The 15,114-nt window shown below is 47.1% G+C and overlaps 3 protein-coding genes across 3 annotated transcripts in view; 1 reads left to right on the top strand and 2 right to left on the bottom strand.

The window, feature by feature from the left end:
• Positions 1–203: 203 nt before the first annotated feature.
• On the bottom strand, positions 204–7,116 carry LOC144068562 (FRAS1-related extracellular matrix protein 2-like). The gene is made up of 4 exons (XM_077593174.1): positions 5,065–7,116; positions 4,092–4,181; positions 2,059–2,175; positions 204–1,984 (listed from the first exon to the last, which is right to left on the bottom strand). The coding sequence occupies exons 1-4, from the start codon at positions 7,035–7,037 to the stop codon at positions 1,972–1,974; spliced, it is 2,193 nt and encodes a 730-aa protein (XP_077449300.1). The 5' UTR covers positions 7,038–7,116; the 3' UTR covers positions 204–1,971.
• Positions 7,117–7,938: 822 nt separating this feature from the next.
• On the bottom strand, positions 7,939–10,477 carry alg5 (ALG5 dolichyl-phosphate beta-glucosyltransferase). Its single transcript, XM_077591498.1, has 10 exons — positions 10,178–10,477; positions 9,657–9,825; positions 9,521–9,567; positions 9,376–9,444; positions 9,197–9,289; positions 9,016–9,129; positions 8,797–8,856; positions 8,566–8,717; positions 8,405–8,490; positions 7,939–8,334 (listed from the first exon to the last, which is right to left on the bottom strand). The coding sequence occupies exons 1-10, from the start codon at positions 10,238–10,240 to the stop codon at positions 8,219–8,221; spliced, it is 969 nt and encodes a 322-aa protein (XP_077447624.1). The 5' UTR covers positions 10,241–10,477; the 3' UTR covers positions 7,939–8,218.
• Positions 10,478–10,834: 357 nt separating this feature from the next.
• Positions 10,835–15,114, top strand: part of exosc8 (exosome component 8) — a 12,046-nt gene continuing 7,766 nt past the window's right edge. Inside the window, exons 1-10 of the mRNA XM_077591500.1 lie at positions 10,835–10,963; positions 11,076–11,112; positions 11,195–11,258; positions 11,533–11,606; positions 11,690–11,735; positions 11,812–11,917; positions 12,781–12,826; positions 12,895–12,991; positions 13,051–13,171; positions 13,241–13,347. Coding sequence (XP_077447626.1) covers positions 10,947–10,963; positions 11,076–11,112; positions 11,195–11,258; positions 11,533–11,606; positions 11,690–11,735; positions 11,812–11,917; positions 12,781–12,826; positions 12,895–12,991; positions 13,051–13,171; positions 13,241–13,347 — 715 coding nt within the window. The 5' untranslated portion in view covers positions 10,835–10,946. The remainder of the gene's footprint in view (positions 10,964–11,075; positions 11,113–11,194; positions 11,259–11,532; positions 11,607–11,689; positions 11,736–11,811; positions 11,918–12,780; positions 12,827–12,894; positions 12,992–13,050; positions 13,172–13,240; positions 13,348–15,114) is intronic.

Raw genomic sequence — 15,114 nt, 5'->3', positions numbered from 1 at the left:
CATAAATGACAACAAACAAACAGATAAATAAGCAACAAATAATAATAATAATAATAATAATAATAATAATAATTTATACATAATAATAAATACATTTAACCCTTCATAAGGCAAGTGAGTATTTTTGATAATACAAAGTGGTCGCCTTGTGAGGCTTAAAATAAGACTTTTGTCCCATCTAACGTCTATAGTACGTAGTATATTATATATTTTTGCTATTTGGCCATGAAAAATGCGTTTTGTGAATGTGTGTGTGTGTGTCACGTTTGGAGCCGCACACACACACACACACACACACGCACACGCGCCCCCTGCAGGCGTCTTGATCCAAGCTCTTTTTTTCAAGTGACGCTTTCCTCAGGCTGCGGTTTCATCTTGTGCATCGCTTTCAAGTCGGAAAAAACAGTGACAGGAGCAAAAATTGATCGTCTCTCTCTTTCCCTCCTTTCTCAAAATCTGTCACAATTCCCAAAATATTTCTCTCTCACTCTCTCTCTCTCTCTTTCTCCACTTTTTCTCTTTCTTATCGTCAGTGTCAACATCAAAACTCAGGATTTTTTGTGTGTGGTATTTTTAAGATGTAAGTGGGCCAGGTGGTGAGAAGGTTTATCGGATTTGTTGCAATGTCAGTTTTCACTCCATCATGAAAATATTCACGATATTACTACAGCCACTGAAAATGAACCAAAATAGTAGTGCCGCACACAAAGGATTTTGTTCTTGTTTCAGTCTCGGACGCGACTTAATATGGTTGTTTTGCAGATTTTGGGCAAGTCTCGGTTGCGGTCTTGGTCTTTATAGTAAGTGGGAAAAGCCAGAATCTTGACTTCTTCTCAGGAAGTGCCGATTTGGGGCGGGTTTTGGTCAGGTCTCAGTTCTGATCTTGCTCTAAATTGCATCTCATTTTTCTTCAAAAATTGAAGGCTTTTTTTGGAGGATGCTCATTTTCAAAGGAGAAACTTGGACCTGTATTTCCAACAATAACATGAGGGCCTTTTTATTGATTGTGAATTTGTTTATGGATTTCCACCATGAAAATTGGAATGGGTCTTGGCATGCTAACTCCATGCACCCAAAAAGTTTGCGACCTCAACTTTGATTCCTCAACAATCCCCCCTCTGGGAGCACTTTGGACTTCAAGTTGAAACGTCAACGTTCAACTTTAACAGTAAGCCTGGCGTCCTTGGTCTTTTTTGTGCAATGTTTGGATATTTTCTTTGGACCACGTCTTTCTTCATCATCCCTCGCGGCGTCCCCCGTGACTTCATTACTCGTCGGCCCGCCAAGATTGGCCGACGCGACAAAGACGCGTCAAACCGACGCCATGGTCCTGAGGGCCATGGCGGTCGGTTGGGTCGGACCGACGGTTCCCGGCTTCCGTGCCGCGTTGCTTTCAATTAGCGAGGAGATCTCGGAGGACAAAAAGCCACTCGTTTGCCTCTACTTTTTATCCGTTTTTGAGACGGGCCGACAAGTCGTAAAGACGGAGAGAAGAGAAAGAATCCATAAGGGCGGCTTTTAACGAGAAGCCTTGTCGTAAGACTCCCGATCGGAAGAAAAGCACAGAAATGCGTTGAAAGGACAAAATGAGCTTTTTTTTAGACTGCCCAGCTTTTATTCTGAAGGTTTAACTTTGTTCCCCGACGTTGCGCTTATGTGAGTGACGTTTGTGCACTTTTTTTTTGTTTTAGCTTTGCGATGAAAATTTTGTGATTGCTTTCTTCCAAAAGCAGTTTTTCGGTCTAGTTCTGACCGTCATGGGGGTCCAGGATCACCACGGTGGCGGCGGCGGGGAATTCCAGGGCAGCCATAGCAGGTTCCGACAGAAGGATACGGAGAGTCTTCGGCCGGTCGTACTTGCCGTCGGCGAGGATCCGTATCCGCCCCGAGGCCCCGGTCTGGCCCGGGTCAAACCGGACCGCCTTCTGGAAATTTCCCCGGCAGCCCCGCCCCTTCTTGGCGCTTCTGTCCTCAGTGGCGACGCCTGGCAATATAAAGAAAAGTAAGTGACAGCGCAATGACGTTAACAACCTCAGCGCTATGCTATCTATTGCCCACCTACGAAAGTGGTCTTCCCCGAGAAGCCCCTCCTCAGGACCATGTTCACCGAGGCTCCGCCTCCCAGGTCCTTCTCCAACGAGATCCGGCACCGGTCGTCTCGGAATGTTTTGCCCGCTAGCAAAAAAAAAAAAAAAACCTTCTGCTGCGCTTACCTTGAACTTTTCATCTGCCTTTACGACTTGTCTTCTGTTATTTTCCCTCTTTACCCACAATGCAACCCTTCAGACAGGTCAAGTGGAAGTCGATGTTATACATAATAGAAGCACGCTCCTGACATGCACATCGCATACATTATTCAGCGGGTGAGCGTGTCAAAAATTTATGACTTGACTCTTGTTTTTGCTCACTGTTTTATTGACCTCATTTTATTGCGCATTTACAGCATGTCCATTTCTTCAATATTTATTGGAGCGGAGTAAGATTGCAAGATGTTGTTCTTTTTGACCTTTCAAATGGGTCAAAAAAAATTCAACTCAATTTAATTTCAGTCAATCCTGCTTTAACGCAACGTTGCTTTTATTTTGAAAAATGGCATCAACGTGGCGTGTTAACATCTGCAATGAGCTAGAAAATTCTTCAGGGGTCGTTGCCTAGCCGCGGGGCGCGCGGGAGCACCCCCGGGGAGCCCAAAAAGTAGCATCGCGCCCGGCCCGCCTCCCCCAGGCACCGAGCGGATTGAATCTTAACTTCCTGTTTGGCGCACCCCAAGTGTGGCTTTCGGGCACCGCCAGCTTTTGCTGCTTGAGCGCGCGTGCCAACGCCTGCAGGCGTTAAGGAGTGTTATCTTGCACATCTTTTGTTGGGCTGGGTGGCAGTGGCAGTGGGGGGATGCTTTCCTTTTGATCGACGCCGATAGAAGTCATATTCATGGGAACAATGAGTTAATACACCTTTGCTTTTCATAGCAGGGACAGAAGGAGCTATGTATGCAAATCAGCCGTGACTGTCACGCCTCGGTGATGACATATAAATTAGAGATGCGGGGAAATATAAAATGATTGCTGCAGATGTACCAGTGTCTTTTTGGCACGCTTCTGTGTGTGTGTGTGTGTGTGTGTGTGTGTGTGTGTGTGTGTGTGTGTGTGTGGTTCATTATTTTGTCAACAGGACAATAAAAGAGAAATATTCACTATCCAGATGACGAGTGACGAGTGAGTGAGTTCTCGTATTTCCTTATCAAAACACAGGACTTGATTTTAGATAAGCAGATTTTTTTCCACTATACATTCTTCACCTAGGGTGAAATTGCTTTAAAAATAAAGAATGTTGCCGTCGATAAAGGCGATTTATTATTTCTGAAAACATTGGAAATCGTATATGTTGAAGGAAGCACGCGCATGAGGTCTTTAAGGCTATGTTTTTCACGTCGTGAAGCTAATCTGTTAGCATCCAGTAGACTAAATTATCTTGTGGTTTTGTTTTCATATTTGGGGAAACGGACAAAGACTCGAAAATGATGTTTACAACGAGCCAATCTTTTCCCGCTTGCCGTCGTTGACTTTTGCCTGTAAAAGCGCCGGCCGCGGGCGCCGGGGATGCGTTTGAAAGCGGCGACTCTGGCGGCGACTCTGGCGGCGATGTGGCTAATGAGAAAGAGCCCGAAGGCCCCAAAGGAGGAGACGGACGGATTTGTTGCCGCGCTCGTTTGTAATTTCCTCACCTGATTAGTAAATTGTGCATGCCACAATATTTTCAGCTTTTTTTGCACAAAATTGGCCAAAAGGCCAACTGTTTGCATCAGCGTAAGGTTGGAAAAGGGACAGTAAACCAAGGCTACACCCAAACTATCTTAATATTTTAGAAAAAACATAGTTAAAAATAATGTCGTCTTTGAAAAAGCACAATTCATACTTTAATGGGCATCCGTCACTGAAAAATTCACGCGTCACTCTTCTAAAAAAAATGTATATTTAAAGCTCATTTGGAGGAGTTTATTCTTCTAAAACGTTTTTTCTGTTGAGATCCCATTTGAATGTGCTACTTTTTGCTTTAAAAAAGCATTTGAATGGCCGGAGGTGCTCCTTACTTACCCTTGTCCTCTGCGCTGAAGTGAAAAACATCCCACGTGGCCTTTTCTCCTTTCCGCAGAACGTAGAACACGCTCGGCGCGTCGATATCGGCTGCATAAAAAAACAAGACAAAAGGCAACGAGGGCCATGAATAACTCAAGTCTCTATGAAATATAGCCAAGGAATAACACTTTAACTCTTGACGTTTGCTCTTAATAGCGATTGACGTCCAATCCTTTTAAGCACGGAAGCGACAAAAGTCCCCCAAAGTCACCCTACTCAACTTGAGTTTTTCCCCTAATCTAGACCCAATTAAGCACTGTCACCGCATACTTTTTTTGTACCTAAATCCATTTTTATGGTATCTACCTCTTTTTAGGACTACTTATTGATATGTGCACTTGATGGTGAAGTTTTAAATCTCATTGTATTTGTAGAATGGCAAAAAAGGTGGGTCATTCAATTCAACTGTCAGCCATTTTGTATTTGAAAATGTCCACTCACGGTCCGGCGAAAGTCTCCCTTCCAATACTTTTGTCCCCTTTGGTTGCTCGGCGACGGTAAAGACGTCTGACGGTGAAATATTTCAAAGGTCTCGCGGGAAATGAAAAGCAACACCTTGTCTCTTTCACTTCAGCGAGTCGCCATGACGGGTCGATGCCGTCATCGCCGCCGCCGCCGCCCCCTTTTAGACGGCGTGCTCTACTTTTTTCTTGAACGCCACCCGGCTTCTATTATGGAAGACCAGGTCAAATGGGAAAATCAATAAATATCCAAATGAATAAATACCAATGGAAATCAGTCACAAAGGTCGCAATGTATAAATAGGACCTGAAAATGAGCATCCAAGCGAAACGAAAGATGGCCGGAACGTTTCCATCGCGCCATGGCAAGAATAAAATGGCGTCTTCCTTTTAGGCCATTGGCTACACACAGACCGACCTATTTCCAACCCTCAAATGGATGACAACCAAGTTACTTTTGAAACGCTCACCTTGGCCGAAGCTCGTACTCCTCCACGGTCATGCGCAGGGTGGCGCCCGGGTGTAGCTCGGGCGCCATGTCATCCACGGGCAGCACCCGTATGACAAACGTCACCCGGCCGGACTCGTTAGGAGGGTCGTTGTCGTCCCGGAGCGTGAAGACCACCTTGTCCGCGATGGCGGTGGCCACGCGAGGTCCCACGTGTCTGTAGAAGAGATTTCCATCCGTGATGTCTTTCTGCAGCCACTCCCGCACCTCCTTTTCGTAAACTTCCTCTTCCGAGTTGAACTTCCACGAAGACGGGTCCTCCGGGGCGTCCGACTGCCTCAGCAGCGTGGCGCCGATGTCGGAAAACGGCGGCACCACGGTGAATCTCACCGTGGCGTCCTCCGAGTCCACGTCGGTGGCGCCGAGAGCCAGGGCCGGCACGGCCCGCGTCTGACCGTGGAACACCACCAGGCCGCCGTTGGACTCGACCACAGGCGGCTCGTCGTCCACGGGCACCACCGTGATGGGGAAGAGGAAGTCCACGTGGTGTCTGCCGTCCGTCATCTCCAACACCACGTTGTCGCTGTACGCGTCGCTGCCGTCGTGCCGGTAGACCACGGCGCCGGCGGCCAGGTCCGGGGCCGCGAAGCCGTCTCGGCGGGTCCCCCGCACCAGCAGGACGCCGTGGCGCGGCCCGCCCAGAACCCTGACGCTAACCGCCCCCAGGTCATCTGCGTCGGCGATCTCCAGGTTGTCCGTCGTCAGGGGACGGGACTGACCCTCGTAGAGCAGCTGACCGGCGTTGCGGGCTAGCGCCGGCGCCAGCCAGTTCATGGGCTTGACCACCACGGTAAAGGCGAAGGGGTCGGACGAGGCCCCGTCGGGGTCCAGCACTTGAAACTCCAGCTGGAAGATCACGTCGGCGTCCGCGTCCCGCGAGGGCGGCTTGTAGGCGATCTTCAAGTCCCGCAGGTCCCGTTGGTAGAAGGAGGCGATGGGCGAGTTCTGGTCGTCCGTGCTCACCACGTAGCCCTCCTCCAAGGACGGCCACGACGTGATGTTGAAGAGGAGATCGCCCGGGTCCGACTCGGCGTCGTCCGCCGCCAGCATTTCGGGCGTGAACGCCGTCATGGCCGACTGGCTGACTTCCATGGTCATCATCGCCAGCAAGCTCGGCCCGGGCGCCGTATTCTCCCGCCCCCCGGCGATTCGGACCGTCAGGTGAAAGTGTTCCCGCCTCGCCACGTTGCCCCCTCGGTCCCGGAGCTCCGCCACCATGGGGACGGCGTCCCGGTCGGGGAACGTACCCCGGGAGGTGTGCCGGTAGCGGACCCCCGCCCGCGTCAGCTCGTCGCAATCCATCATCTGGGCCAGTTTCCCGCCGTCCAGCAGCCGCCCGTAGCGCGGCCGCCGGCCCCCGTCAGCCAGCCGCGTCACCCCGCACTTGTGGCTCTCCCGGTCGTAGGCAAAGTCCAAAATGCTGCGGTCTATGGCGTCGCTGGTGCCTCTCGGGCGCCTGACGCTCAGCGGCGCGTTCTTGGCGACCAGTTCCAGCCGCGCGAAGACCACCTCCACCTCCACGGTGAAAGGGACCACTACGCTTTGGCCGCCCGTGTCGTAGCGCAGCTGCAGACGGACGCGATGGCCTGCGGGAATCTCGGACCCGTAGTGGGTGTACTTGACGTCCCTCGGCCCGAAGTCGCAGGGGAACTTCTCGGGCGAGAGCCGGCCGGGACGCCGCCCCGGAGGCCCGTCGTCCAGGACCGTCACGCCGCAGCGGTCGCCCGGCCGCGTCTGCAGCACCAGGTCGTTGACCGGGTCCACGAAGGCGGCCCGGCCCAGGGGCACGCGGATTCCGTTGTTGGCCACCAGGATGGCGTCCTCGGAGAGCCAGGGGTTCGGCGCCGGCTGTCCGGGGGGCTCCGGCTGTCCGGAGAGCGCCTGGAGCGGGACTTGAGCCGCCCAGAGCCAGAAGATGCAAAGCCGGCGCAGCATGTCCGTGGCGGGGAGAGAGAAGAAAAGCCTGCGTGGCGTCAAGGTGCGTCCGGGGCCGGCTGGCTCACGCGCCGCCACTCTCGGCAACGGCGGCGCCACGCGCTACTTTTAACTTGAGGTACTCCAGGGTGGGGGCGCCACGAGCGGGCGCGTCAAGCGGGTGGGTGGGCGTTCCCGGCCTGCCCATTGTTCTCGTGGAAAATGGGAAGTTCAAAGACGAGCAAATGCTACTGCATCATTTATTATTAAGCTTCAAAGTGATTTGGAGTGTTGTAGAGGAAGGACGGTCACGTGGTGACTCAATGAGGACATTTGGGGAAATCATCAAGATGACAAAAGATTGTTTCAAATGTCATATGGTGATATTAAATCTAAAAAAGCAGAGCACGCAGAAAGGCATTATTTCATTAATAACTAAGTAATATACCATGACTCAATGTAGTGCTTTGAATGAAATTAAAAATAGATCAATGTAATTCCAATATATTGTATCGACATCAAGGGCAGAAGGTATTTCAGTGACGAGAGTGCGGCCAAACCTGTGCCCGACCTCAAGGGGGCCGGGTAACAAATGTAAGGTGATATGAAGAGAAATAATTGCATTTTTCTCTTATAAAATATATCAGTCAGAAATGGAATTGATGTCTACGTGCGGCAAATTATGGTTCTGTCGCCCTCTTCTGGACATAAATGACATTACACCTTTAATACTTCAATCAATTCAATTGTTTACAAAAAGTGGACAAGCTCATACCAAATATGACATCTGACAGTCATTTGAAGATTTACAAAACTAACTGGCACAAAGTCAACATCTTTTTCTTTCTCTCAGATAAACTGGATGTGCTTTTCTTCCCGGTCCACCATCTTGCGTAGAATACATTCACATACGATCAAACAATTGTGTTTTGAGCATTTTTATTCCAACAGAACCCGAAATGTCCCACAATAGCCACAAAATAGATTGGACGTCTACACCGTCGAATGCGGCCAGTTAAGGTCAGAGCGGCTTTCCATGGACGGCTGTTCCAAATGCCAATGTCCCCCCCTCCCGTCCTGGGGGGGGGACAATAAAAGCAAGCACGAGGTCGAATAAGACCTGCCCTGTCTTTCCTGCTCTGGCGACAGACCGGCCCATCTGTCCATCCGTCCGTCCGTCCATCCATCTCTCCTGCCATTGGCTAGTCGCTCTTTATGGCCGGCTGCAACTTCCAAGCTCCCGTCAGATAGCGAAGTCGGATGAAGACCAGGTCGCGACCCATCTGAAGCCAGCTCCAGAACGGAACCAGCTTGGAACCTGAGGGAGGCGAGGACATTTCAAATAGTTAGTCTGATCCCAATGCCGTGGTCCCTTTCCCCCCGGCCACCTTCGATCTCCGTCCAGTTGACGGCCACCTCCGCGACGGGGATCTCCAAGGACTGCGCGATGTACAGGAGCTCCACGTCGAAAGCCCTGCGTGAAAAGCGTGGAAACGTTCCCGGCGCGGCAGGGGCGTTTCCGCTCCAAGTGAAGTTGGCGTCCGCTCACCAGCGTTCCACGTGCAGCGCGGAGAAAATTCGCAGCGCCGCCTCGCGGGTGAAAATCTTGAAGCCGCACTGCGTGTCGCGGATGCCGCGCACGCACAGGGACCAAACCAGGAAGTGGAAGCCCCACATCAGGAAGTTGCGAAACAGCGAGCGCTGACAAGGAAGAACCACGACGTCAGAGTTAAAAGCCAGCTAGCTCGCTAACTGGCCCGCCCAGAGCCGGTCGGGTTACCTGTGCCAGCGCGTCCTGCTCCAGGTGAGCTCGGGAACCACACGACACCGCCATGTTGTCCTGGGAAAAAAAAGTGTAATTTTTCAAATTTTTCATTTTTCATTCCAACTTTCTCTTTTCTTCCCAGATTCCTTTTTGGCAGTGGAAGAGTGGAATGGATTCTGGAACGTCGGCTAAGGCAAGTAGCGCACGCCCCTTCGACACAAATGAAACGTTTACCGGTTTTGGACTGAGTTGCCGTAGGCCCTCTTCCACTTTTTCAAGGTCGGCAAACTTGGTGGCTCCGTCGGCGTCCGCCATCAGGATGAGGCGCCCCCTGGAGCTCAGCGCTCCCTGCGTGGGCAGTAAAAAAATATAAAAAATGTACGCACCCTCGCCACGTTACGCTGACACTTCTTACCATCCGAACCGCACCGCCTTTTCCTCGGTTCTTCACCAGCGTCAGAACCCGCACTTTATCGGCGCCGTACCTTTCGGTGTAGCGCGACGCCACCTGGTGGTCGGATGGCAAAATGAGCCCTTATATTTCACGCAAAGCACGAAATAGGCTTTCGAAAAGCGGACGATAGTTGACGTTACCTGCGCGGTTTCGTCTTTGCTGCCGTCGTCCACCACGATCACCTCGTAGCTGAAGGACGCTCGCCGTTTCTGTAGAGACGAGCGCGACAACGGTTTTCAGCTTTCGGGAACGGCGACGAGCGACGTAAAATGATGTAGTACTGACCCGCCTGCTCTCCAAATACTCCATGGCCTCGTCTAGCATCACGGGCACTAAAATGACAATTTACACCGGTGGGTGGCCGCTCATTGGCCGCCGTCGATGGCGGTAAACATCGGGGCGCCGCCGTTGGGGAACTTACGGCGGAGCTCCTCGTTGTAGGCCGGGACCACCACGGAGAGTTCGACGGAGGGCGGCTCGCGCAGACTCGGGAAGGGCTCTTGGGAACCCGTGGCGGTGAGGAAGCATTTTTCCCGCTGTTGCCGCGTCAGGTTGGCTCTTTGGGCCGTCACGTGCGCCACCGTGCAAAACTGTGGAGATTAAAAACAGTGTCTTCAAATTGCCATTTGTTTTTCTTCTCAAGTTGCCTTAGCGTCATTTTGCGAAAGTGACAAAAACAGATGATACAACCTGCCTGGCAGGTTGTGACACATTCACATTCAACAATTCTGGAAAACACTGATACACTGAATCTTGATTTAATGTGATGTACATTTAACGAGACACATTTTTGCATTTGATGGTCAGCATCCCTGAGAGCAGTTGCGAATGTCTCTCCATCCTGACATCTTCCCTCAGGATGACATCCAAATGTATTGATTTTTTCTTCTTCTTGAAACCAAGTTTGTGCCCCCGTCCAAACAAGTCAGTCACTCCACTTACCAAAATGACGACTGCAATGGCCAACAAAGCCAAACCTTCCAGTATTTCACAGATGCAGTCCATCTTTGGACTTGGACGTCCGGCTGTTACCTCTCACGGTGAGCTGGCCAAAGTAGCTCTTCTGTGATCCTTCGCTTTTATGGGTTCAACAACACACAAAGATCCTTCTGTCAGAAGAGCATATTTGCTCAAAGTGTGCGAACCGTGTACATCGGTAGTGCATTACTTTTTGCTCGCTTCCAATCACAAGTGAACACAGCGCCAACACGGAAGTGCTGCCTTTCGACACGTCACAGTTGGTGACGAGCCGGATACAGTAGATATCATGCAACAACAACTAGATGACTTATACCCGCAGTATGCCGACAAAGACCTAGGTCATGGCATGTCGGCCATTTGGTGTCAGAGCCGCTCGATTTATAACAACAAAACCTAATACTCAACGTATCGTGTACTGTAAAATAGCTAATATTTCTGCATTTTCAACTCATCGGAGTTGCAACAAATTCACTGACAACTCTAGATTAATTCAGACATTTATTTGAACACCCAAACCGAGCAAAAATGACATTCGCTCCATAAAGCGAAGTCCACGGGAGCACTTTGTCTTGACACTTCTCACCTTCTAAAACAAATATATTTGTCCATACAGAATCTACACGCGTTGTGATTCTACACTGCCTCCTTGCGGACCGGATCACCTATTATTTTTTTCCCACACAAGCTTCCGTAGGTTGATTTGGTACCCGCGTGCTCAAACCAAAACATCATGGCGGCTGGATTCAAGTAAGAGAGACGTCTGTTTTCGAACAAATTCACAGCTATGTATTTAATTCCTGAATGTAAAAACATCCAAACAAGTATCCAATAATGTATTATTTTGCGGCTTAATGTTCAGGACAGCTGATCCGTTGGAGTATCATCGGAGTTTTCTGGTGCGTGACGTTCAAGCTCTATATTTAAATATATACTGCATTCCAAAAATCCATATTTCCCCTTTTTTCTTCATTTGTTCAGAAAGAAAACTGTAGACCGGATGGACGCGAGCTGTTAGAATTCCGAACCACGACCGTCAACATTGGTGTGTTGATCTTAAATGCCACTGAAACAACTTTTAACCCGTTAAAGAGCTCTTCTTGATCTCATTAGCTGTCATTGACGACGGTGGACGTCCAATACATTTTAACTGGGAGCGGCTTGCATTGAACGATCACTGCCATTTAGTTAAATACAATTTCCAAATGTTAATATTGTGGCCCACGACACTGAATTTTTTAATGTCGATAAATTAATAATTCATCAAATCTACACGACAGCAAATGTTAACGAACACCCTTTTACTTCTGAGCGTTCAGGTTCCATCGGCACGGCAGATGGCTCCGCTTTGGTGAAGTTGGGCAATACAACGGTCATTTGCGGGGTTAAAGCGGTAAAAAAACAAACAAAAAAAGGAAAGATAAGTTCTTGAATGGCACGAAGCAATCTTCTGATTGACTTTTTCTTGTCCCGTAGGAGTTGGCCAACCCGTCAGTGGAGGAACCTGGGAAAGGTTTCATAGGTGAGCTGGGAACGTGCACGCCCATCGAGAAACCTCCCTGTGGTTTTTTTGAACGACACGACACACCACTTTTCAGTGCCCAACGTGGACCTGCCGCCGCTTTGCTCCTCCCAGTTCCGACCCGGCCCGCCTGGGGAGCAGGCCCAGACCGCCAGTCACTTCCTGGCCGACATCATCGAGAGGTACGTTGGATTTCGGCCAACCTCAATATATTTCTCTTATGGTTTCTCTTAGAGCTGGGTGATATGACCAAAATTGTTATCACGAGAAAAAATACAAAAAAAAGTTGGATGAACTCAACCCATTTCAAAATGATAGGTTCACCAATAGAATCGAACCGACGCGCCTTCGTCCAGGTTCATTCGAAGGAATCGAATCCTCTCCTGCCCATTTAATTGCATAAGAGTGTTAATAAGCTAAGTTAAAGCAAAGCATTCTTTATTGCAAGCAAATATATAATAATGTAACACCCATGTTAACCCAAGAGAAGTCTTGGATTTTTTGCAATGTTTTCAGAACATTTACATAAAACGGGAAACCATCTTGATATCAAGTAGGAAAAATATTACAGGCTGACCTTAAAATGAGGACAGTGGGTTAAAGGATATTTTCAATAAGGCTGCTCTTTGCACAGGTACGAACGAGGCATTTAATTTGTTTTTTTAAAAAACACCACGGAGAATTCCCTGGGATTTTTTGTGGGTCGCCTCAGTGTTGTCCTGCATCTCATAATCGCTTATTTTGTCCGTGTTATTGTCCTTTTGCATTCATTCTTTGTGTTAGCCACTATTACTAACACGCTAAAAACACGTTTCCTCGTCATCCTTATTTTTCCTGAGCGTTGGAATGCAACCATTGTTCATCTCGCAACAGCGCCCCCTTTCTCTGTCGTGGTCGGGTGGTGTAACTACAGTTTAAATGATCGCATTTTTATCGAAAGTTTTTAATATTATCGTTGACAAAAATTATTTCATGACAATTATCATTATCGTTTTATCGCCCAGCTCTGGTTTCTCTAAAGGCGATCTCTCGTTTTTGCTTTCAGCTCTGAAATGTTGCAGACTGAGGACTTGTGTATTGAAAGAGGCAAGGTGAGACTTTGTATTCCAGGACGGAATTGAGTCAAGTTCCTCAAAACGTGGCCGCGTTCTTCCCACAGCTGTGCTGGTCGCTGTACTGCGACCTGATTTGTCTGGATTACGACGGCAACATTTTGGACGCTTGCACGCTGGCCCTGCTAGCCGCCCTGAAAAACAGTAGGTTGCGCTCGTTTCCCGGCGTCGAGCGCTCTTCACCGTGGTTTCCTCCCGCGCAGCCACGCTTCCCGCAGTATCCGCAAACGGCGAGACGAGCGCACCGGAAGTGGACTTGGAGAAACGGCAAAAGTTGAAGATCGTCAAGCATCCCGTGGCCGCCTCCTTCTGCGTTTTTGACCAGTCAGTTGAAGTTTTTCTTTCGATGTGCCGGCGCACTCTGACAAAAGCGTCCGCTTTTGCGTCTCGCAGATCTATCCTGTTGGCCGACCCGGTGGCGGAAGAGGAGCAAGTGGCTACGGCTCGCGTCACCTTGGCGACGGACGAGGGGGGTCGGCTTTGCTCCGTGCGCAAACCAGGTCGGTAATGGCTCTCTTCTCAAACGTGGTGATATCGCACTTGACAAAACTCTACTATACATGGTCATTTTTTTTAAGGAAAAAAATGCCTTACTATACATGGTCATTTTTTAAGGGAAAAAATGCCTTACTATACATGGTCATTTTTTAATAAAAAGCCCTTACTATGCTATGTCTTTTTTTTAAGAAAAAAAGCCTTACTATACTATGTCGTTTTTTAAGAAAAAATGCCTTGCTATACTATGTCGTTTTTTAAGAAAAAAAAGCCTTACTATACTATGTCGTTTTTTAAGAAAAAAGCCTCACTATACTATGTAGGTTTTTTTAAAGAAAAAAGCCTTACTATACTATGTCGTTTTTTAAAGAAAAAAGCCTTACTATACTATGTCGTTTTTTAGGAGAAAAAAAGCCATACTATACTATGTCGTTTTTTAAGAAAAAAGCCTCACTATACTATGTAGTTTTTTTTAAAGAAAAAAGCCTTACTATACTATGTCGTTTTTTTTAAGAAAAAAGCCTTACTATACTATGTCGTTTTTTAAGAAAAAAGCCTTACTATACTATGTCGTTTTTTTAAGAAAAAAGCCTTACTATACTATGTCGTTTTTTTAAGAAAAAGCCTTACTATACTATGTCGTTTTTTTTTAGGAAAAAAGCCTTACTATACATGGTCGTTTTTTAAGAAAAAATGCCTTACTATACTATGTCGTTTTTTTAAGAAAAAAGCCTTACTATACTATGTCGTTTTTTTTAGGAAAAAAGCCTTACTATACATGGTCGTTTTTTAAGAAAAAAAGCCTTACTATACTATGTCGTTTTTTTAAGAAAAAAGCCTTACTATACTATGTCGTTTTTTTAAGAAAAAAGCCTTACTATACTATGTCGTTTTTTAAAGAAAAAAGCCTTACTATACTATGTCGTTTTTTTAAGAAAAAAGCCTTACTATACTATGTCGTTTTTTTTAGGAAAAAAGCCTTACTATACATGGTCGTTTTTTAAGAAAAAAAGCCTTACTATACTATGTTGTTTTTTAAGAAAAAATGCCTTGCTATACTATGTCGTTTTTTAAGAAAAAAAAGCCTTACTATACTATGTCGTTTTTTAAGAAAAAAGCCTCACTATACTATGTAGTTTTTTTTAAGAAAAAAAGCCTTACTATACTATGTCGTTTTTTTAAGAAAAAAGCCTTACTATACTATGTCGTTTTTTTTAGGAAAAAAGCCTTACTATACATGGTCGTTTTTAAGAAAAAAAGCCTTACTATACTATGTTGTTTTTAAGAAAAAATGCCTTGCTATACTATGTCGTTTTTAAAAAAAAAAAGCCTTACTATACTATGTCGTTTTTTAATTTAAAAAAGCCTTACTATACTATGTCGTTTTTTACGAAAAAAAAGCCTTACTATACTATGTCGTTTTTTGAGAAAAAAGCCTTACTATACTATGTCGTTTTTTTATAGAAAAAAAAGCCTTACTATACTATGTTGGTTTTTTTAAAGCCTCACTATACTATGTCGTTTTTTAGGAGAAAAAAAAGCCATACTATACTATGTCGTTTTTTAAGAAAAAAGCCTCACTATACTATGTAGTTTTTTTTAAGAAAAAAGCCTTACTATACTATGTCGTTTTTTTTAAGAAAAAAGCCTTACTATACTATGTCGTTTTTTAAGAAAAAAGCCTTACTATACTATGTCGTTTTTTTAAGAAAAAAGCCTTACTATACTATGTCGTTTTTTTTAGGAAAAAAGCCTTACTATGCATGGTCGTT

This window comes from Stigmatopora argus, chromosome 22, assembly GCF_051989625.1.
Source record: "Stigmatopora argus isolate UIUO_Sarg chromosome 22, RoL_Sarg_1.0, whole genome shotgun sequence".
In the NCBI taxonomy this organism is placed as follows: Eukaryota; Metazoa; Chordata; class Actinopteri; order Syngnathiformes; family Syngnathidae; genus Stigmatopora; species Stigmatopora argus.
Note: the sequence above shows the minus strand (reverse complement) of the source record. Positions and strands in the feature narration are given on the sequence as shown.

Coding starts and splice junctions, on each gene's coding strand:
- LOC144068562 (XM_077593174.1), bottom strand. CDS start 7,037: ATGCTGCGCCGGCTTTGCATCTTCTGGCTCTGGGCGGCTCAAGTCCCG. Junction 4,182..5,064: donor GAGTACGAGCTTCGGCCAAG/GTGAGCGTTTCA, acceptor TTTTTTATGCAG/CCGATATCGACGCGCCGAGC. Junction 2,176..4,091: donor CTTCAGCGCAGAGGACAAGG/GTAAGTAAGGAG, acceptor TTTTTTTGCTAG/CGGGCAAAACATTCCGAGAC.
- alg5 (XM_077591498.1), bottom strand. CDS start 10,240: ATGGACTGCATCTGTGAAATACTGGAAGGTTTGGCTTTGTTGGCCATT. Junction 9,130..9,196: donor AAGGCGGTGCGGTTCGGATG/GTAAGAAGTGTC, acceptor CTGCCCACGCAG/GGAGCGCTGAGCTCCAGGGG. Junction 8,857..9,015: donor GGCAACTCAGTCCAAAACCG/GTAAACGTTTCA, acceptor TTTTTTTCCCAG/GACAACATGGCGGTGTCGTG.